General features: G+C 40.5%; 1 protein-coding gene across 2 annotated transcripts in view; it reads right to left on the reverse strand.

The window, feature by feature from the left end:
* The window catches only part of Snx27 (sorting nexin 27), a 77,963-nt gene that overhangs the window by 43,247 nt on the left and 10,585 nt on the right, over positions 1 to 24,131 (reverse strand). For both annotated transcript variants that reach the window (XM_051198788.1, XM_051198789.1), the window contains exon 2: positions 13,492 to 13,723. In XM_051198788.1, coding sequence (XP_051054745.1) covers positions 13,492 to 13,723 — 232 coding nt within the window. The remainder of the gene's footprint in view (positions 1 to 13,491; positions 13,724 to 24,131) is intronic.

Consider the following 24,131-nt stretch of genomic DNA (forward strand, 5'->3'; position numbering starts at 1 on the left):
CTTTAATAAGGAGAAAAGGCAGAAGAATTTAAAAACTAACCTAAAACAAAAGCTAGACAAAATAATATCTATCTCTACTATGCATCTAGCCCATATAAAAGACAAAAATAGTCTACTATGACAGAGAACAAGTGAACAGGGTCTGGTGAGATAGTTTAGCAGGTACAGGCAAAAAGCCTAACAGCCTGAATCAACACCTCAACATCCACAAGGTAGAAAATCTGAGATACGCTCTGACCTTCACACACCCATAGTAAATAAATAAACAAATATTGGAGAGATGTAGGGGGAGAGAGAGACAGACACACACACACACACAGAGAGAGAGAGAGAGAGAGAGAGAGAGAGAGAGACAGAGAGAGAGGGAGAGAGAGACACAGAGAGAGAGGGAGAGGGAGGGAGAGAGAGAGAGAGAACTTGTCTGTTACACAGACACTCAGGGGCAGCTGAAAGCTCGGGATGGAAGAATACCAAGAACCCCTGTGCTACCCAGCTTCCCCAGCTGCCAAACACCAGGAACAGCCGCCACTCAAAAGGAGCTGCAGCCACAGTCAATAAGGTTAGGATAGCTCCAACAAACCCAAACCCACTTTACCACTTACTTAGCTCCTTAGCAGAAAAGACCCTGCCACTTCCATGTTCAAATGTTGATTTCAGTGCTTACAGTTTTCCTATGCATGATGCTTGGAGTCAAATACTAAAAACATCCTTCCCGTTCCCAATACCTATGAGAGATGATGCATCTATGTGAGAACACAGATGCTGTGGTGGTTTGACTATGGCCCCACAGGCTCAAATATTTAAATGCACTACTTGAGAAGGACTAGGAGGTGTGACCTTGTTGGAGTAGGTATGACCTTACTGGAGGAAGTATGTTAGTGGGGGTGGGCTTTGACGTTTCAAAAGCCCAAGCCAGGCCCATGGCACTCTCTCTTCTTGTGGATCCAGATACAGAACTCGCAGCTACTTCTCCAGCATCTTATCTCCCAGCATGCCACCATGCTCCCCAACATGACAATAATGGACTAAACTTCTGAAACTGTAAGCAAACTCTAATTAAATGCTTTCTCTTATAAGAGTTTTGTGGCCATAGTGACAAAGAATCAGTGAACTTAAAGACAGATCAGTTACAACCATCAGACAGAAACAAGAAAAAAAAAAGAAAGAAAGAAAGAAAGAGAAAACAGCACGTCCAACAGTTCTGGCACAATACCAGTCTAACAAAAAGTAAGTGGAATCTCAGAAAGACAAGAGAAGGCTGGAGAAATAGCTCAGAGTTGAGAGCACTGGCTGATATTCCAGAGGACCCAGGTTCAGTTCCCAGCATCCACATTGTGACTTACAATTCTCTTTAACTCCATTTGCAAGAGATTCTACACGTTCTTGTGGCTTCTAAGGGCACTAGGCATGAACAAAGTGTACATACATGCATATAGGCAAAACAACCATATACATAAATCTTTGAAAGATAAGAGAAAAAGAATGGAGAGCTGATGAAATATAGATACAACAGCTGAAATTTTTCTACAACTCACTTATGATTATGTAAATCAAATTAAAAAAACTTTGAAGACAGGCAGAGGGAGTTAAAATATTATATAAAAAAGACTAAAAAATGAGCAAGCTTCTCATCACAAACTATGTAAACCAGAAGCATACTCTGTGTGTGTGTGTGTGTGTGTGTGTGTGTGTGTGTGTGTGTGTGTGTGTGTTGCACACAAGCCTTTCACCCATATGTGTGGGTGTCAGAAGACAGCAGTAAGGATTTGGTTCTCTCCTTCTACCATGTGGATACTGGGGATGGTATTTGGTTGTAAAACTTGGCAGCAAACACATTTTTGCCTCCCTAAGCCAATCTCAGGAACCCATGGAGTGGCATTTTTATAGTTAAAGAAAACATGAACCCATAATTCTGTGTCCTATAAAAATATCTTTCGGAGGCTGAAAGATGGCTGAGCAGTTAAGAGCACTGGCTGTTCTTCCAGAGGACCCATGTTCAATTCCCAGCACCCACATGGCAGCTCACAACTGTCTGTTACTCCAGTTCCAGTGGATCTGATACCTTCATGCCAATGTGCGCAAAATAAAGTAAATTATTTTTAAAAAATCTTTCAGCCGGGCATTGCATTGGTGGCATACACCTTTTATCCCAGCACTCAGGAGGCAGAGGCCAACCTGGTAGACAGAGAGAGTTCAAACAGGCAGAAATGTCCGATCTCTGAGTTCAAGGCCAGCCTGGTCCACAGCTGTCTCAAAAAAACAAAAACAAACAAAAAAATCTTTCAGCAGAGGTAGGCAGATTTCTATTGAGTTTAAGGCCAGCCACTGGCTTGGAACTTGCTATACCCCAACTCAGATTCACCTGTTTCTACCTCCCAAATGCTGAGGTTAAAAGTGTGTATCACCACACTCTACATACAACATTTGTTGCTTTTTTTTTTCTTTTTGAGACAGGTCTTACACTATGGCCCAGGCTGGCCTGGAACTCCCTGTGTATTATTATAGGTTTGCAGAAACTGGTTCTCAACTTTTTCAGACAGGACCTGACACTGTAGCTCAGTTCTAGTAGCTAGGCAAGTCTAGCCTGAGTCTCTGGATCGCTCTCTGGTATCACATAAACAGAGATTGGTGGTACACCCTGTAATCCTGGCATTCAAGAGCTTTAGTCAGGAGCATCAGGAATCCAAGGTCATCCTTGGAGGCCAGCCTGTGATATGTAAGATACTATTATTTTTAAACTTCAGACCCACAAAAACAAAGAGGATACATTGTCTATAACAGATTTGCATTAAAAAATGTAACTGAAGTTCTTTAGTCAGTGAGAATATCTTCAGTGAGATTATCTTCGGTCAGTGAGATTATGGTGATGAAAACTAGACTTACACTGAATAATGAACCACACTAGAAATGGTATGAGATTAAACATCTTTTTTTGTTGGTTTGTTTGATTATTTTCAGTCACTTTAAAAGTAATAGGGAGAGCCAGGCATAGTTCTGCAGGCCTTTAATCCCAGCACTTGAGAAGCAGAGACAGACAGATAAATCTCTGAGTTCAAAGCCAACCTGCTCTACACAGTGAGTTCCAGGGCTGTCTCAAAACAAACAAACATTGGGTTTGGGCCAGTAAGATGGCTCAGCACATTAAAAGTGCCTGCTAAGCCTAAGGCAGCCTGACTACCTGAATGTGATCCTCAGAGCTCTGTAAAAGGTGAGAATCTGCTCTAAAAGTTGTCTTCTGGACTCTAAAAGCACACAGCAGTGTGAACATGACCCCCGTACACATACACACCAATAATACTAATAATTAAAATAAATTTTTAAAGTAATAGGAGCCTGGCTCAGTGGTGTACACACCTAATCTTAGAACCAAAGTAGATAGGGCAGTGAGACCCTGTTTTAAAAGAATGTAGAAAAAAAAAAAAAAAATGAGTTAGGGCTAGAGCTAGTTCAGTGATATACCTCACTTGCACAGGGTCTGAGTTTAACCCCAGAACCTCCCCCAAAGTTAATATTTAAAGCAAAGTTAACAGTATAAGAAAATTTATAACATAAAGTAATGCAAAGGATGGAGGCATGAAAAACACTCTTATAAAAAATAAAATATTTAAAGGTAGATGTTTATAAATTAAGATGTATACTGTGGGCCGGACAGTGGTGGTACACGACTTTAATCCCAGCTCTCAGGAGGCAGAGGCAGGCAGATCTCTGTGAGTTCAAGGCCAGTCTGGTCTACAGAGTGAGTTCCAGGACAGCCACAGCTACACAGAGAAACCATGTCTCAAAAAAAAAAAAAAAAAAAAAAAAAAAAAAAAAGAAAGAAAGAAAAATGTTATAATGTTAAATGAGTCAGTCTATCAATAATAGCTTTTTATACATAAAATTATAAAACTCAAGATTCTACTTCAGGTATTACATACTTCTTATAACCAGTGTTCCTACTGATAAAACTTCTGAACGAAATACACACAAACCTGAGGAGTTTGAACAGTGTTCTACAAAGCTAGCAAACTGCAGGAGAGCCAAAGCACCAAGCAGAGATCTATCTGCACAGGGTATCCCACTGTTCATTGTTAGCTCCACACAACCTAGAGTCACTTCAATAAAGAGTCACTGAGAAAAATGACCGTACTAGAATGGCCCATAGGCAAGCCTGTGGGGAATTTTCTTTTCCTTTTAAATGATTCATTTCTTTTAATTGTATGTGCATTGGCATCTTTCCTGCATGAATATCTGTGTGGGGATATGAGATTCCCTGGAACTGGAGTTACAAATGGTTGTGAGCTGACAAATGGGTACTAGAAATTGAACCCAGGACCTAGGGAAGAGCAGCCAGTGCTCTTAACCACCAAGACATCTCTCCAGCCCTGGACTAATCTCTCTTTGAATGATGTGTGCAGATGCAAAAAAGCACAGCAGGGACTGAGGAGTAAATTAGAAAAACAACACAGAACCCAGGGTCTACACAGTGTAACAGTCACCCTATCTAGGATACAACCCAAAAGTTAATGTAAAGAATTAGGATATGGCCCATTCTCCAGTGAAAGCCACTTAGTTGAGGACAACCCCAAAATGATATAAAAGTTGCAATGTCCAGATATAACTAGTCAATGGAACAGAATCAGGCCCAGAAAAAGGATCACATGCTTATGAGCTGGTTCTCAACAATAATGCTGAGATTCTTCAATGGGGAAAGCACAGTCTCTTCCAAACAAGTTGCAGAAACAACTGGCTATCTGCTTAAAAATAGATAAAAGAACCTTGGTGCTGTCAGTAAGATGGCTAATTAGTGGGGCCCAACATATTTCTCTCTATTTCTCTCAACAACAAAGCACGAAACCAAAGAAAAAACCAGGTGTTTCACTGGAGTGTTTGAAGCACGGCCACTACATGCTGCCCCAGGAAGCAGCTGGACAACCTGACTGGAGGGAAGTGTATGTGACAGAAACAACGGACAGCACAGACATATACACAGGCCTTAAAATGAAGGGGGCCGGGGACTAGAGAGATGATTAAGGAGCACTTGCTGCTCTTGCAGGACCTGAATCTGGTTCCCAACACTTGTGCTGGGCACTCAGGACTGCCTGTACTCCAGGTTCAGAGAATTCAATGCCCTCTCTGGCTTCTGTGGGCACTCATACACAATCAAATAAAAATTATATATTTAAAGGGCAGGGTTTTGTTTTTTTTTAAGGGGCAGGATTTGGGTGGCACATGCCTTTAATCCCAGCACTCAGAAAGCAGAAGCACAGGGAACTCTAACTTCAAGGCCAGACTGGTCTATATATCAATTTCCAGGCCAGCTGGGGCTACACATTGAGATGCTATCTCCAAAACTAATAAATAAACTTTCAAAAGATAACTAAGAACACACTATATTTATCATCTTATCTCTCAAGATTAAGCCAAGAGGGTCTCTATATAGCAAGAAAAAGGTAAGTAGGAGGTCCCCAGTTATCTCCATGGATACCTGAAACATTTGCTGGTAAACAGATTGTAACCAACACAGGCCCTGAGCCCAGTTTGGGGAGCAGCCCATTTACTACTATCACTGTTCATTAGACTGTAACTACATTGTATTCACCCATCTCTACCCAGCTCCTACTACCATCCTGAGACTTCAACACCTGGACTTCATGAAGCTGCACAGCAATCCTCAGGCAGCTTGATTGGTCCAGCCCTGTGAACCTCTCCATGGCTTCCTTCACCTTGCCATAGGCCCTGGATGCCCACCTTCTCTCTGCCCCAGGAAGTAGATATGAAAATGAGCCTTTGAGAAGCCCTGAAAAGTCACTCATGCAGCCCTCAAGACATTGACAGGTACCCCATCTGGACTTATGGGTACCACTTGGTGTAGCTCTAGATATTGATACATTTTCTGGTCTGCTAGCAGTCATGCAATGAGTATGCATACTTATCTAAACTCACCAATATGGCCCTTAAAATGTGATGATAACACACTTCTGCTGCTGCACCAGCTGCACCTCACCTATATTCTAGTCCTTCTAAGGTAAAGCCACATCCATGTGACCCACAGAAACTGATAGGCACACTCTATGCCCAAACTAATCTGCCAAAAAGTGCTGCATTCCAGCTTGTATTACAATCATATAACTTATGCAACACTAAAATATTCAAACACCACCAAACCTGACTATACCCATAGAAGCTACATAGATATTACATTAAACACTCAGCCCTAACCAATGTCAATGCAACGTATTCAAATGACAGTGTAGGATACAATGACAAGAAAATTCTCGTTTTCTTAATGAGAACCACCCTGTAAAATTGATACAGGCAGGGCTGGCAAGATGGCTCTATGGATAAAAAGTATTGGCCACACAAGCCTGTTAACCTAAGTTTGAATCCCAAATCCCATGGGGAAGGAGATAATAGACTCCTGAAATTTGTCCTCTGACCATTACAAGTATACTGTGTACATACCCACACTCACACATATATCATACACACAGTAATAAATTGTTTAAATTTGAATTGGTACAAGCAATGACATGTCAGATGAATAAACAACATACACACACACAAAAACACACAAGAAGCATGAAACATATGGCATCATGACATTATATCTCCAAAAGAACACGGTAACTTTCCAGCACACACCCCAAATGAAGAGATTAACAAAATGTCAGAAAGCAGATTCAAAGGATGAATTCTTTTCCTCAACTAATATTTTAAACAAGTAGGTAGGTGTGTGTGTGTGTGTGTGTGTGTGTGTGTGTGTGTGTGTGTGCATCCGTGCATGCAGTCAGAGGACAACTTGGAGTAAGTTCTCTCCTTCTACCACCTGGGAACTAAATTAAGGACATTATTAGACTTGGCAGCAGGTGCTTTCCCTGCTAAGCCATCTGACCTGCCCCATCCTCAACATATTTTAAGGTAACAATTATGATGCTAGAGAAATGGTTCAGCAGTTAAGAGCACTTGTTTTTGCAGAGGACCAAGGTTCAATCACCCATATGGAGTCACAACCATCTGTAATTCCTGTTTCAGGGAATATGATGCCCTCTTCTGGCACTGGGCATCCACATACACCCATATAGACTAAATACTCATGTACTTATAATTGGGGGGGGGGGGGAGAAAGAGAAACCCTATTCAATAAACGAGCTGATAAAAAACTTCAAATCTTAATGGGAAGATAATTCAAATTTAGTACATTTAAGCACTAGAAAAACCTCTCTGAGGCACCTGACTGTCAAATGTCAAAAGAACAAGACAAAGAGGAGAATCCCTAGAAATATGAACCAGGTGTGGTGCAGAATGCCTGTAATCCTAGCACTTTGGAGGTGCAGGGAGGAGGGCAAGGAGTTCGGCATCAACCTCAGCTACACACTGAGTCTGAGGCCAGCCTGAACTACATACATAAACTGCCTCAAAAAAGGAAAAACACAGCTCTGCTTCCAAACTGATGATGTAATGTCAGCCTCATTCCCTTGCCACCACGCCTTCCCTGATGGACTGCACCACCTTCAGTGTTATGAGCCAAAATAAACCTTTCCCTTTCTAAAGACAACGATGGAGAAAACAAACAACTCTCAACCGCCATAAACTTTCAAAAATAAAAGTCAAATCATGAGAGCCGGGCATTGGTGGCCGCACGCCTTTAGTCCCAGCACTAGGGAGGCAGAGGCATTGGGCAACTACATAGACCTCTCCAAAATATCAACAAAAAAATCAAGGTTAACCTATTCTAAAGACAGCACCCCAAAATATTCACACAACATTCTATCTAAGAGTTACGGAATACACATTCTTTTCAACACCAAACAGAATTCTATAGAACTGACTGTATGTTAGGCTACAAATCAAGTTTCAACAAAGTCAGAGAAATTATAATCTTAACCTGTGTCTTTTCTAATCTCCTCTCTCTCTCTCTCTCTCTCTCTCTCTGTCTCTCTCTCTCTCTCTCTCTCACACACACACACACACACTGGGGGGGGAGGCATGCACACTGGCATGTTCATGCATATACATATGTGTTTTTGAGACTGTCTCACTCTGTAATCCAGGCTGATCTGGAACTCATGTAGACTAAACTAGCTTTTAAACTTGCATAACCCTCCCAGATCTGCCTCTCCCACTTCCATGCTTCCTCCCAGTGCTGTAATTACAGGTGTGCACCACTATGCCCAGCTACACATTTTTAAGTACACATGTACTGGTGACTGGAATAAATGATAACAATGGGGGATTTTGTTTTTTGGTTTTTTTGTTTGTTTGTTTGTTTGGTTGGTTGGTTGGGTTTTTTTTTTTTTTTTTTTTTTTGAGAATCAGGGTCTGATCATTTATTTGTTACTCTTACAGGCTTGTTTTTGACTGGACTCAGACTTAGAAGTAGCCTATGCTCTTAGCAATCCTGTGGTTTTTCTTTGGCTTCCCTCATTCTCTTAACTAAAAGTTTAGCATACTCTACAACCTCCTCGTTTTTCTTGGTGTAGTGTTTCATCAGAGTAATATGCCAGTATACTTGGAGTAACAGAACATTGAATTTTGGGTGCTTTGGTCCTAGATTTCTAACCTTTGTTTAGGGGCTTTCTGACAATATACTGACGGATAGCATTATCTTTTGAGAGACTGAAAAACTTTTGGATTATGCTTTGGACCCCAACTGCCAAAGTACAAGTCCAGGAATATCCTTTTCAACAGTAACCAAGTTGAGAACACTCAGGTTGACACCCACAGTGCATCCATAAACAGCCTTGCGCTTCCTCTCTCCAGTTCTCCTGGGTCTGTAACAAGAATGCTCCTACTCAGCAGCAGGTGCATATCCACCATGAGTGGAGACACTTTGTTTCCTGGGAAAACCTTGCTTGTTATTCCCATCACTGAGTGGACCACATAACCTTTCCACTCCACTAGAGCATCAGCAGCTACTTCTGTGGCCACATGCTTCTTGGCTAATGTAAAACGTTTGTGTTCATTACCCACTTCAATGGGTTTCTAACAGCCAATAGGTGGCAAGGAGATACTGGCTTCATCCTGATTAAGCCGACCTCCTAGAAGGTGTCACAACAAAAAGTAACTCTGTGTGTGTGTGTGTGTGTGTGTGGAGAGAGAGAGAGAGAGAGAGAGAGAGAGAGAGAGAGAGAGAGAGAGAGAGAGAGAGAGAGAGAACCTCATAATACATGCAGAAAATCCACTTTGCTATACTATGATGGCTAATCTTGGTTGTCAACTTGACTATATCTGCAATCAACTAAACCTCAAGCTACTAGGTTCTTTAAAGGAGGTAGACCTACTCTAAAGCTGGCCACGCCTGGTGGTAACCCACATAAAAGAACATAAAAGGCCGGGTAGTTGTGGTACATGCTTTTAATCCCAGCCCGCGGGAGGCAGAGACAGGTGGATCTCTGAGTTTGAGGCCAGCCTGGTCTACAGACTGTCCTGAACAGCCAGGGCTACACAAAGAAACCCTGTCTCACCCCCACCCCCACCCCACCACCAAAAAAAAAAGACATGGAAGAAGGAAGCTTTGCTTTTAGCCTGCTAGCACTCCTGTTGCTAAGTTCATCTAACCTGTTGCTACCGAATTTTTCAGGATTCCAATGCAGACTGAAGACTAGCAGCTGTCCAGGGATCCTCCAGGGCTTCTGCACCAATGGGACTGCAGAGATATTAGCCTCATGAGGAACAACTAGTGGATTGCCAGCCTTTCCACTGTGAGATAGCCACTGTTGACAACCAGACCACATCCTGTAAGCCAGTCTAATAAATCACTCTCACACACGTTAAAAGGGGCTTTATATACGTGTGTGTGTATATATGTATGTATGTACATATATGTTATGTTCTATCAGTTCTGTTCATTCAGAAAACTCTAGTAAGTACACTATGCCATGGAATGCTAATGGAAGTTCAAATAAAATACAGGTTCATAATATAATACAGGTAAGCCTTGAAAACAACATGCAACACACAAAAATCCCATACAATTCCATTTATATGAAGTAGATCAGTATGACCTAGTGCTGGAGGAAGATGGAAGGTTTAGGGGGATGATGGCTATATAGGGTATAGTATATCAAAGTAATGAAAATGTTGTAAAATTGATTGCTGTGGTACAATCTGTGAACAATCTAAATACTACCAAACTATACAATTTATATGAATGATTAAAGTAATGGTTTATACATCATTGCAAAAATTGTTAAAATAATTATAAAATTTTTACAAGACAGAATAATAAAGCCAAGTGTGGTAGTACATAGACAGCTATAACCTATTCAGAAGACTAAGGCATGAGGATCATGAGTTCAAGGCCAGACTAGGCTCTATGGTAAGACTCTGCTGAAGAGAGCTGGGGGGGGGGGGACATTCTGGAGTTAAGAAACTTTACTAAAACATGAAAAGCATTACTAATAGTGAACTTCATCAAAATTCTAACTTTTGTTCTTTAAAACACTTTAAAGAATAAAAGGGCAAGCCACTGACCAGGAGAAATACTTGCAATACATCTAAGACAGAATTTACATCCAGTACACATTAACAAAATAATAAAAATCAAAATTTTAAGTGGACAGAAAATTAACAGAATCTTCACACCAATGATAACAGATGAAAGACAGTTAATCTTAAGGAAATTGATTCTTTGTCAATGAGTTGTTGGCTAAATATAAATTAAAACTTAAGTAGGATACCACTATACCCACAAGAATGCCTGTAGTGGGGACTGAAGAAATGGCTCAATGGTTAAGTGCACTTGCTGCTCTTGCAAAGGACCATACCAGGAAGTTCACAACTTCATATAATTCCAGCCCCAAGGATCTAATACCTTCTTTTCACCTCTGCAGGCACCTATATACAGTTGGCATTCTCTCTCTCTCTCTCTCTCTCTCTCTCTCTCTCTCTCTCTCTCACACACACACACACACACACACAAACACACACACACACACACACACAAATAAATAAATGATTAAAAACAAATCTTAAAAAAAAAAAAAAAAAAAACCAGAATGGCCAGTAACAGGGACTGACAAGACCACTCCATGGTTAAAAGAATGCACTGCTCTTGAAGAGGACCCAAGTTTGTTTTTATCTAGATGCTCACAACCAGCTCTAGGGGAATCTGACACCTCTGGCCTCAACACTGGCCACTGCACACAGGCATAAACATATACACTCTCTCCCTCCCAGTCCCCATCTCAAAAATAACAAACATAAATCTTTTAAAACACGAGTAAGACTAAAGCTCAAGGATATAACTCAGTGTTAGCACACAGAACATGGGTTCAGTCCCCAACACAAATAAAAAAGAACAAAGAATAAACAAAAACAAAATACAGGCCAAGCACAGTACCTCACCCCTCTCTCTCTCTTTAACTGAAGCAATTGGGAGTCTGAGGCAAAACCACTATGAGCTAAATGTCACCCAAGGATACACAGAAAGTTCCTACCTGGAAAAAAAAAAGTATTAAAATACCATCTATTGAGGTTATAGGAAAACTAGAATTCTCTATTGCAAATGAGAATGAAAATATGGCAAAGGCACTTTTGAAAAGGAGTTTGTTCCTTTTCTTTTGGGTTTTTGAAACAGGGTCTCCTACAGACTGTGTAGCTGAGAATGACCTTGAATTGCTGAGCCTCCTGCCTCTGACCCCCCCAAGGGCTGAGATCAGAGGCATATTCTACTACACCTGGTTTCTGTGGCGCTGGGGACTGAATCCAGAGCTTCATGTAAGATCAGCAGAGTTCTTCCCTCTGAGTCACACACGCCTTCAATCCAAGTCTGGCAGGAATCTGTGTGTGTGTCCAGTGAATGCCAGAGTTTGTGCGTGCGTGCGTGCAGACCTGTGTAATATGGGCATACAGACAACCCACAGAACTAAATGTCCTCCTCCATCACTTTCTGACTTGTTAGTTGAAGGCAAGGGCTCTCATTTCTTAGGTGGTCTGACAACCAACAAGTTCTAGTAATAGTCCTGTCTCTACCTTCTACAGTGCTAGAGTGACAGGTGAGCAAGAAACCACACGTGGCTTGTGGCAGGTATTTTGTTGCAGCAACAAAACCAGTAACTAACTAAAACAAGTACATATTATATGTTTCCATGTGTCTGACATTCAAAGAAAAAAAAAAAAAACTCAAAATATAGAGACAGAAAATAGATCTGTGGTTAACAAGGAAAAATAACTACAAAACAGAGCATGGAAATTTGAGGAGTGATGAAAATATTCTATCTTTATTGTGGTAGTAGATAAAAGACTATGAACAGCATAAAGTTGGACATCTATCTAGATAAATGGTTAAACATACAGAAATCTGGCTTTTATAAAGTTGACCTTTTACAAAAGTAGTTTTATTCCTTGTTTCAAGGCTACAAAAGTTGTCAAAGCCCTAGGTAATTCTCAAAAGGTTCCATAACCAATCAGCTCTCACTTCTAAACTCTGTGTACAGGTCTAAGAACAGGAACCATGCTGACACAAAACCCATGTGCAATTATCCCCAGATAACTTCCGTATTTTGTTCCCCTCCCCACTGCAAGGAAGAATCCCACAGGCATTTGGTGGCTCCTTCCCACAGAAGGAACAGAGCCAGTAACTTCAGTCAGCATATCAGCCTTTTAAGTTATAGAATATTGAACCAGAACCTTGACATGTTAGTTAAGCCCTCTACCCACTGAGCTATACTCCCAGCCCTACAGCTGTAAACACCTGTGGCCTGTTTGCCAATATCTAACAGAATCCCTTCATTTCCACAAAGGATAAAAGGACCAATGTTTATTATGTCAACATTTCTGAAACAAAGGCAAATAAAACATAGTGCAACCAAGACAAAAATAGTATGAAGTATCAATAGCAACTATGTTTTAAAGACCTAACAGCATCAAGAAATGGCTGTCACATATCACCTAAAATTCAAGATGAAATCTACTTATTTACAATAGCTACAAAATGGCAATGTGTAAAACAGCCCAGGGAAATTGCTGTCAGAGTGTATTAGGACCATGGGGTGGGGGAGCTCAAGAGTTATTCATGCACATAGACAACCCCAAGAAATGAAAAGGGACAAGATGTGTAAAGGAATGAGTATAGGGATACACAGGAATCAAAATAACAAACCTCTGTATTATTCAAATATTTTGGAAGATACTTTTCAAAATTAATCTTAGTCTATAGCTCCAGAGCCAACAGTAAATCAGACTACAACTAGCAAAACATATGGCAAAAGAAATTCATGTATTTTTACAAAAGACCAGAATACAAACTTGCAACTGTCAGGAAATAAAATGAAATTGTACTTAAAACAAAGACAGGACTCTTCATTGCTGTAGGTCACCCAGGCCTGCAGTGTCAGTGTCAAGATCTTCTCTGAGTGACTCCAACTTCCTGACAGACAAACTGATCTAGGATGCAGGGTTTTGTTTTTTGTTTGTTTGTTTGTTTGTTTTTTACTGCTTGAAATATATCCATGAGAGTGAGGGAAATAAAAGCTAAATGTTTGAGGATCACGCTGGGCTGACACTCACCACAAACTTCTCACCATTCTGCTCCACATGTTTGTATGTGGGGACCGATATGGGCACTGCTTGCTTTTCTGTGTAATCATAAAATGATTGTCCCAAGGAGTCGTCACTGGGATCTAGGTTATCAGCCTCATGAGGAGGTACAGACAACACTGTCAAGATCAATTCCTTCTCGCCTGCTCGGATCAGGTCCACCACCTGCTTGTGTGTCGCCCCCTCAACATTCACGCCGTTCCTATGGGGGAAAAGGAAAAAAACAATCCCATAAACCAGAAGGGTCCAAACACTTTGTAACTCCACCCTCCTGTCCCCACTCCAGCATCACAGAATGAACCATAAAATCAAAAGTCCATCTGGTTCCAGAAAAGCTGTTTGCGAACTTATGGCAGGGAGAGAAAATGCAGACAGGCGAGAGACCTACCCTTCCTCCAGTCTACACATGGCTTGAGTCAGAAAAGCATGTAGGAAAGAGGCTGCTGCTGGGAAGAAACAAAGCTTTCAGCTAAACTAAAGTCTACTTTTCTCATCTTAACCAGCCATAAGAATAATACAATCAAAGTGGCTTAAATAATTCTTCTATTTTTCTGTAATCTGTTCACCTAAACTCCACGGAAATTTCCTAAGGTTTATTTTTATTATTTTTAATTATGTGTTATATGTGGGTATGTGCACAGAAGTGCTGGTGCCTGTAGAGGCCAGAGAGGCCTGGTGCTAGAGTTACAGGCAGTTGTGAACCATCCAATATTGGTGTTGAGAACCAAACTTGGGTCTTCTGCAAGAGCAGTATGCATTCTCAACCACTGAGTCATATCTCCAACCCCAGGAATTGTCTTTAAAATAACAACAACAACAACAACAAAAAACTTCCCTTGGTGGTGGTGATGCCCACCTTTAATCCCAGCACTCAGGAGTCAGAGCCAGGTGGATCTCTGTGAGTTTGAAGCCAGCCTGGTCTACAAAGTGAGTTCCAGGACAGCCAGGACTATTTAATCTACCCATGTCAAGAAATACACACCTACAGCTAGACAGTAAATCAACCTACTCATTTTCCTGCCTGTTCGCTTGGATGCAAGGCTGAAATCAGGAAAGTATAAGATTTGAAAGAACAGTACTTTTGTCAAGAAAGATGCTGAGTTTCACAAGCACTGAACAACCTTCCCAGGGTGCTGAACCTAATGAGCCACCTCAGCAAAAACCAATGGGCAGCTGGCCTGGAGGAGGGTCCCTACCTTGACTTTCACAAGAGGGACAGGAAAACACACCTGGCCTCTACTCACTCTCTTATTTGAACCTTATCTGCCCTTTAGAGCTAAACTATGTTTTCAGTTCTGTTCGGACCATTAGGGTTTTCTCTTCCTGAAAGAAAGAATGCTATGTTTAGTTACAAGATTTCCAGTTTCCAGTCATGGCCTGGCCTCTGTCAGAGTCTGGTATCTAAAACATCCATGTGTATAAACAGCAGACAGGATAGGCCTCTGCTAGCCTCCTCCCTTATTTTCAATTTAACAATCTAGCCAGTACATTCAGCTAGGTACAGCAGGATACAATTGTAGCACTCACAAGGCTGAAGCAGGAGGATCACCACAGTTCTGAGACCAGCATGGGCTATATGAAAGACCCCGTCTCAAAATACTTTAAAAAAAAAAAAAAAGGAAGTAAAATTTGTGATCCTCAAAACTCTTAACATTTCTCAATCTAAAATTGTAATTATAAGCAAACTCTTAAAAACAGTAATTTAACCAAAACAGTCAGTTCTATATACAAAAATTAAGGGTACCTTTGCTGATGGAAATCCCAACTTGTACTATCTAAAGAGAAACCAGAGTAGGAAACTCTAACTTTCCAAATGTAACCCCAGCTCTGGAGGCAGAGGCAAGAGTCCCCACTTCTGGGCTGACAGGAGCTATGAGATCATTTGACAAGCCAAACAAAGAGACATGAGTAAGAAGGAAAGAAAACTGAGCAGGCACAGCTCAGCTGTGGAGTGCCTGCTGGCATGAACACTGCATCAAGACGGTTGAGGGAAAGAAGAAACTGAAACCTAAACATGGGTTGGCACAGGAGTTCATCTAGTTCTTTGGCCTTAGTACTTCTGAGAAAACTAAATTGAAAAGGTTACAAATAAGCTCAGAATTCATCTATTAATAAGAACTTTGCCTTATTCACAAATGTCCATTTTAATTTTTCAATAAAATAAGAGACACAAGATATCTCAGAGACTGAACAATATCCTAGATGCTAACAAGATTTTTTGTGAATTTATCCTTAAATCTCTTTTTAGTTCCCATTTTTTTCCTTTTTTTAAAAATGGCTCTAAAGAGCTCCACTTTTTTTTTTTTTAACCTTTAAAGAGTTGTTGTTTGTTTTTGGCAGAGCAAACAGATTTATTAAAGAAGAAAGTAAGAGTAGGAGGGCCTCTGAAGAGCACATTTCCCCAGCTTTCCCCAACATGACTTTACAATGCAGTCATACCTGACTAGCTTGGCAGCTCCAGCTCCCCCAGTGTGAGCATTACTGGCATGTGCCACCCTAGGCTGTACAGGCTTGGGAGTTAACCATGCTACAACATTTATGCGTAAAGGTGTATTTGTATCATGTATCTTGGGGGAGGGTAGAGGGGTAGGGGAGAAGTTCCCTTGCTTTCATTGGTTTCAAAAAGGAGTATGTAGTCTCCAAAAAGATTTTTAAAACTACTGGTTTCAGCCAGGTAGTAGTGGCACACACCTTTGATCCTAGCAGAGGCAGAGATAGGCAGATCTCTGTGAGTTCGAGTCCAGCCTGGTCTACAGAGTAAGTTCCAGGACAACAAGAGCTATACAGAGAAACCCTTTCTCAAAAAAACAAAAAACAACTCCCCCCCAAAAAAAAAACCCAAAAACCTGGGTACTGACTTCAAAACACAACTGTACCTAACTGCTCCTTAAGTCACTCACAAAAAATCTCCCTGAAACTGGCCACAGTGCATACACTTTTAATTCCAGCACTGCAGAAGCAAAGGCAGGCAAACAGCTCTCTATTGAGTTCAAGGCCAGCCTGCTCTATATATAGTGAGTTCCCGGCCAGTGAGACTGTCAAAAATAAATAAATCCTGGAAAGACTCGAGAGAAATTTAAGTGAGTGATATAAACAGTCAGAGAGCAAAGGAGTAGCTTAAATTCCCTATCTTTGTTATCAAGAATGTTCTCCCAACTGGCTAACATCCTAAAAGCTCTAATAAATAAATAAATAAATAAATAAATAAATAAATAAATAAATAAAGTCGAGGGGTGGGGGTGTGGCTCAGTGGTAGAACACTTGCCCAGCTTGTATGAACCCTAGATTCAACCCCCAGGATCACAAAAAAGAATGAGGCAACAAAAACAGGAAAGAACTAGTGTTTTGTGTCATATCCTAAATACATCTACTAATATTTACCTGGCTCATCTACAGAAGAAATGCTATATATATCTCAACTTAATACAAAGAAAGGAATTCTTTCATTCTCCAGAGAATGAAGTCAGCAAAAAACTCCAGGCCATCTGATCTGAAACACGGCCCTCCCTCCTCAGGAATTTCAGGGACTTCACAATCATAAAAGTCATGGCCTGGAGAGATAGCTCAGCTGTTAAGTGCCTGTATGAAGACCAAGTTCAATTCCCAACTCCCACATCATGTGGCTTACAACCACCTATAACTCTAGATCCAGAGGCATATGACACCTTGGTCTCTGGAGAGCACTGGCAATCACATGCCCATATCCAAATCCAAATTCATACACACACATATTCTCTCTCTCTCCTCTCTCTCTCTCTCACACACACACATTTAAAAATAATAAATATTTTTTAAAGTATTAGTCATAAGAATGTTGGTATGATACACTGTTTTCCACAGTAATACTACTACGTTAAGCTGGGCCCCAAGGTTGTACAGACATGAAACACAAATAAATGCAAAGTAGAAAGGGGAAGTTTCAGCAGTGCAGACATCTGGTTCAAAGAATGTGCTCTGGGGATCAGACATGCTTGGGGTTTGAATACCAATGATGCCGTCTAACAAATAAGACCTTACTAGGTAACTTATTCTGTCTCACTATGCCTCAATTCCCCAATCCATATAAAAAGCCACCAATAACATCTATGGCTAATCAAGTGGCTATGAGAAATACAGTGAGCTATAGCTCTAGAACATGGAGCCACTCAATAAAGCTATTAGTACTGATATCCACACTAGCAAATGAGCTGGCAGAATTGGGTTCTTCATCATGATAAAACCTCTTCCAACAATTTTACTTGCCTTCTTTTTTTTGTAACATAATCTATCAGGAATTCAACTGAAAACAATGATCACAAAATAAGCAAGCATGAAAGAAACACACAAGTCCCACAAACAGCACAAAAGGATCTGGGACTGGATAAGACATACCAGCCTATGCTTTCCACAAAGAAAGTCAGTATCTTCAATAACTAGCAAAAATAATACTGCTGATTAAACAAATAAAACTGAATGTTAATTTTAGAATGAGGAGGGTACATGTAAGGGCTGGAGAGATGGCTCAGCAGTCAAGGGCACTCACTGCTCTTGCAGAGGACCTGAGTTCAGATCCTGCATGGGCAGCAGCTTACAACTAACCGCCTATAACTCCAGCTCCTGGGTATCCAACACCCTTCTTTGGCTTCCTTGGACACTTAATGGATGGGCATAAATATACATATACAACAGATGCACACACTTCCATATAATTAAAAATAAATAAACTGGGCAGTGGTGGTGCACTCCTTTAATCCCAGTACTGTGAAGGCAGAGACAGGCAGATCTCTGTGAGTTCGAAGCATGGTCTACAAAGCTAGTTCCAGGACAGCAGGGGCTATACAAAGAAACCCTGTCCCAGGTTCAATTCCTAACACCCACATGGAGGTTCACAAGCATGTGTAACTCCAGTTCCTAGGGATCTGATGCTCTCTTCTGGATTCCATGGCAAGGGCATGCACATGGTGCACATACATATATGAAAGCAAAACACTCAAACACATAAAATAAGAATACTTTTTAAAAATATGTAAACATGGAAAAAACTTATTTTAAATGCAAAAAATGTAATAGTTTCTTATATATCTAAAATTGAAATTACTATTCACCATGATTATAAACATCAATTTTTTTGCCATAAAAAGGCATAACTAATGAACTGGGCATGGTAGCAAACACGTTTAATCCCAGCACTTGGAAGGCAGAGTCAAAGTACAGCCTGATCTACATAGAGAGTTACAGGTTAGCCAGGGATACACTGAGAGACCCTGTCTCAAAACAAATCAACAACAACAAAAAAAAAAAAAAGGCAGAAAAGAAGGCCGGAGAGATAGCTCAGCAGTTAGGAGCACTGGCTGTTCTTCCTGAGGATCCAGGTTCAATTCCCAGCACCCACACAGCACCACACAGTGGTCTGTAACTCCAGTTCTAAGGGATCCAACACCCTCATATAGACATACATGTAGGTAAAATACCAAAGCACGTAAAATAAAATAGTATTTTTAAAAAGAATAAGCAAAATATAAACAGATGAGTTAGGGTGACTAAAATACTATCTTAAAACTTTAACATAGCTGTTATATTATCTCATTTGGACAGAATTTTTAAATGAGCCCCTACTTTTCTAGAATATATTCTCTTGGAAAATGGGTAGAAAACTCTAGCTATATAGCCTCCTGTCACACCAGAAGAGAGAAGTCCCTGAGTTTTCACTGCTTACTGCCCAGCCAGCTATATAGCCCAGAAATAGACTGTAAACACAGAGATGCACTACACAAAGCAAAGTTCCATCCTTTCTGTCTTCCAAGATAAGTCACCTGAATGGCTCTGAGATGAGACTCAGACTCACACAAGCAAAAAACTTAGATGAAAGGGGTAGAGTTTGAACAAGCCTAAAAAAAAAAAAAAAAAAAAAAAAAAACTACCAGTCCAGACAACTACTGTCCAAGAAGTTTTGGAATGCTTCAGAAATACTACGATTTTAATTTATATCTTAGAATAATCCTATTGATGGACCGAGAGAGACACACAAGTAGAAAAAGGTAACCAAAGGCTCCTAAAATATTCAAGTGTTTCCTCATAAGCAGTAAAATCTGATCAACATTATTTTGGGTAGTCACCAATTTTTTTTTTATGCATATAGAGTATTTTTTATTTAATTTTATATAACAAAGTCCAATTAAATGAAAACAAACATTTATACACAGGTAGTCACCAATTTTTAAAAGTATAAAGTTATTCCCATTACTATTTTTGCCTTATTTTCTTCTTAGTATCTCAGTATGTACCCCAAGCTGGCCTCAAGAGTTACCATGACCCTCCTCCCTCACCTTGCATGCACTACTATTACAGGCATGAGCCTTTGCCAGCTCATCTCAATTACCTTATGCCAACTTCTGTCATCCAGAACATAAGATGGTAACTATGAATAGGCAAAAATCCTTGAGGAAAGTACTACAGACATAAACTTTATATTCTTTAAACTTATAATTGCATTTCTGAGAACATATATTTTTTAAAAAATTGCCAATGTAATTTCAATAAACTTTTTTTAAATGAGACAGGGCCTCATTTGTAGCCTTGGCTGTCCTGGAACTCACTCTGTAGACCAGGCTGGCCTCAATTTCACAGAGATCCTCCTGCCTCTGTCTCCCAAGTATTGAGATTAAAGGCATGGGTTACTATGTCCAGCTAAATGCAAGAATTTTTTTTTTAGTGATGCATAAAACAGTCACAAATATATGTCCAGAACATAAATGTTCATAAATATTTGTTAAGCAAAACACTTATTTGGATTGCTTCTAAATTTGTTCTTATTTTTTAAAAGTCAGTTAAATTGGGAATGAACAGGGAAATAATGGTCAAGAAATAATGGTCACAGTGCAATAATTCAATAAACTATAAGCTATTCATTAAGAATTATAACCATAAAGAACAAAATAATCTATGTTTGTGCCAATACCAGCTCAGCAGGTAAAGGCACACTCACTGCAAGGCCAGGCAACCTGAACCAACATGGTGGAAGGAAAGAACTAGCTCCTGAAACTGTTCTTGGACCTCTATGTGTTCACTGTGTCATGCATAGTACAGGCACACCACACACACACACACACACACACACACACACACACACACACACACACACACACGTTAAGAAGAACAAAAGAAAAAAGAACTAATGCCTGGGAATTATCTTGGTCAGTAAGTACTTGTCTTACAAGCACGACGATCTGAGTTAGATACCCGATCCCCCCAAAAAAACAACTAGGCATGGAGGCCCATGCCTTTAATTCCAGCAGTCAAGAGGCAGAAGCAGGTGAATCTCTGTGAGATCAAGCCTAGCTTGGTTTACATAGTGAGTTCCAGATCAAAGAGCAGGAGCACAATTTAGCAGAATTGTAATCTTTGCACTAGGGAGGTAGAAACAGGAAGATCCTTGGGCTTGTGGGCTAGCCAGTCCAGTCTAATCTGTAAGCTTTAGAGAATGAGAAACTATGTCTCAAAGGAAAAAAAAAACATCATTTTTTCACGTGTATGTGTGTGTGAGTGCACACGTGCTCAAGTTTGTATGCATATGTGTGTGGAGGCCTCACATTGATGTCAGGAAACTTTCTTCATAGACAGCCACCTTTTCTTCTTGAAGCAGTTTGTCAGTCAAACTCAGAGCTCACCAAAACTTTAGTCTGGCTAGCCAACTTGCTCAGGTATCTCTGGGTGAGCCCCATACCCATGTGGTATTTATGTGGGTTCTGGGAATCTGAACTCTAGTCCTCTTGCTTGTGGCAAGAGCTTTAACCGTTGATCCACCTTTCCCAGATTGTGAACAGCACTTCTAAGGTTGACACTCAAACTTGTCCTCTAGTACATGTACATACACATGTACACACACATGTACATATACACTTTAATGAACAAATTCTTGAAAAACTGTACACAGACCAAGGTTATGAGTCAATAGTAGGGAGCTTATCTATCAATACTCAATGCCCTTGGTTTGGATCCCCAGTACTACCCAAATAAGTAAATACATAGGTTAAGTACCATAAAGTTTAAAATGTAGTTGCAGGCAGGAAACATTGCTAGAATTCTAGCACTCAGGAGGCTGAGGCAGCAGGATCCTGATTTCAAGCCTATTCTGGGCTACATAGCAAGTTCAAGAGCACTGTGGTGGTTTGAAAGAAAAAGGCTCCCAAAGGGAGTAGCACTATTAGGATATGTGACTTTGTTGGGATAAGTATGGCCTTGTTGGATACATGTGTCACTGTGGAGACAGACTTTGAGGTCTTATGTATGCCCAAGCCACATCCAGTGTCTCAGACTACTTCCTGCTGCATGTGAATCAAGAGACCAGAACTCTCAATTCCTTCTCCAGCACCATGTCTGCCTGCATGCTGCCTTGCTTCCCACCAAGACAATAATGGGCTAAACCTCTGAACTATGAGCCAGCCACCACAATTAAATGTTTTCCTTTATAAGAGTTGCTATGGTCACAGTGTCTCTTCACACAAAAACCCTAACTAAGACAACCTGCCTCAAATATAAAATGAGGCCTTGCCTCCAAAAAAATACAAAATGTCAAAAAAAAGTTGAAAAATCTATGTGATTTGGTGTTTGAAGATGAGACTACAGATCCAACTAAAGACATGTTCTACAAATGAGAAAAACAAAACAAAACAAAAAAAAAAAAAAACATAGCAAGCTAAACTTATCTAAAATTAAAAAACATCTCTGTAGAAGACAGTTAAGAGAATAAGCTGGTGGGTGTTAACACAGGCCTATAATCCCAGTACTTGGAAGGCAAAGGCATCTGTGAGTTCGAGGCCAGCCTGGTCTATATAGTGAGTTCCACAGTGCAACCAGGACTAGTTAGAGAGGCTCTGTCTCTAAATACAAAACAAAACGAAAACAACAAAAAAGTATCCTGCAGAAAATTGACACTGGGCCAAGAGAATTTTAGCAACAGTAAAAAGTGGCCCAGGCAAGCCGATGACTGTGTGGTCAGCACCTGCCACTCCCAAACGAGACTAGAATTATGTGCTACACTTCAACTTTACCTTTCTGATTCTTCTCCTAAAGCACCTGCCTGGGGCAAGAAAAGGACATAACACCTCCAACAGAACAAACAGGGAAAGAATGTTTAGGAAAGAAATGAAAAGCTCCTTAAATCTGTAATTATGAGGCAATCACTTTACAAATTCAATCTATTCAGGCAGATATATTTCTGGAAAAATTAATCCATCTGTCACTCAGGAAAATAAGCAGAAGGCTTTAAGATATTTTTCAGACAATACAAATATAATCAAGTTATTCAGAAAAAAAGTTTGTCAATTACCTGTGAAGCCAAAATTTGTTATCAGTAATAAAACCAAACTCATTCATTTCACTCCCACTAGAATATAAAATTCTAGAGCCTGAAGTCATGGCTTTAGTAGTATGAGGGCTTATTGTTTTTTTGTTGACAGGGTCTCTCTGTGTAACTGTGGATGTCCTAAAACTTGCTATGTAAACCAGGCTGGCCTCAAATTCACAAAGATCCACTTGCCTCTGCCTCCTGAGTGCCAGGATTAATGGGATGTGCCACTTTACCTGATTTGAAGATTTATGTGCATGTTTGTGTGTTTGCATGTATGTCCACAAAATATACAAGAGGGCTATGGATCCCCTGGAATTTGAGTTGCAGATGGTTGTGAGCCCATGCAATGTGAGTGCTAGAACTGAACCTGTACCCTTCCCAAGAGCAGCAAGTGTTTTAACCACTAAGCCATCTCATCAGCCCTAAGGGCTTACTGCTCTTGAAATAAAATAGCATCTTTTAATATACATATGTAAATATTTATAATAACCCTCTTAGTACATTCAATACCTTGCACATTTTATAGATGAGTAAACTAGCAAAACAAATGCATTTCCAAACTTTCCAAGGTTATCACATATTCCACAATCTTCAAATTATTAGGTCATCTCCCAATTTAAAGAAAACAATAACTAAAACCTGGACAAACACCAACTTAATAACCTTTTGCTGTAGAGGAACAATTTCTTTACTATCTCATTGAACAGTTCTATAATGACAACCCTGAAAGCAGCTGGAGAGTATCCATGCAAGCAGCTAACTCCTACAGATGGCTCTATACTGTTCCAAAGGGAAGTAAGCAATCACTTGAGTATGGAGTCCAGAGAATTCATTGGTCTATTAGTCCTGTCTTGATCTGGGATCTGACACACAAATAAAGTTGGGGGTACAGTTCAATAGAATGAGTGCTTTACAGCAGAGTTGACCCTGCTGAAGTGGACATGAGACAGCCGTGAGGGTATGAGTGGGACAGCTGACCACACCCCCTTCATTTGCTATGCGGTGGTGAGGGCAAGGGAAAGATGCCCCCTTGACCCTGCCACCAGAGGCAGTCGAGGGAGCTGACTCTCCCCCTTATCAGCTGCAGCCCTCAGGAAAGTGAACCCTGTACCCCACTTGGGCAGCACAGTAGAGCTGATCCTACTGGCAGAAGTGTGCGTGAGTCAGCCTGAAGTTGTGAGCATGGAAGAGCTGTCCCCCATTACTCATCTGTCATGTGGTGGAATGGACAGGGGCATGTAGAGAGATAGTCCTTCTGTGGCACTGACCACGCCCATTGGGG

This window comes from Phodopus roborovskii, unplaced genomic scaffold (genome assembly GCF_943737965.1).
Source record: "Phodopus roborovskii unplaced genomic scaffold, PHOROB, whole genome shotgun sequence".
Taxonomy (NCBI): domain Eukaryota; kingdom Metazoa; phylum Chordata; class Mammalia; order Rodentia; family Cricetidae; genus Phodopus; species Phodopus roborovskii.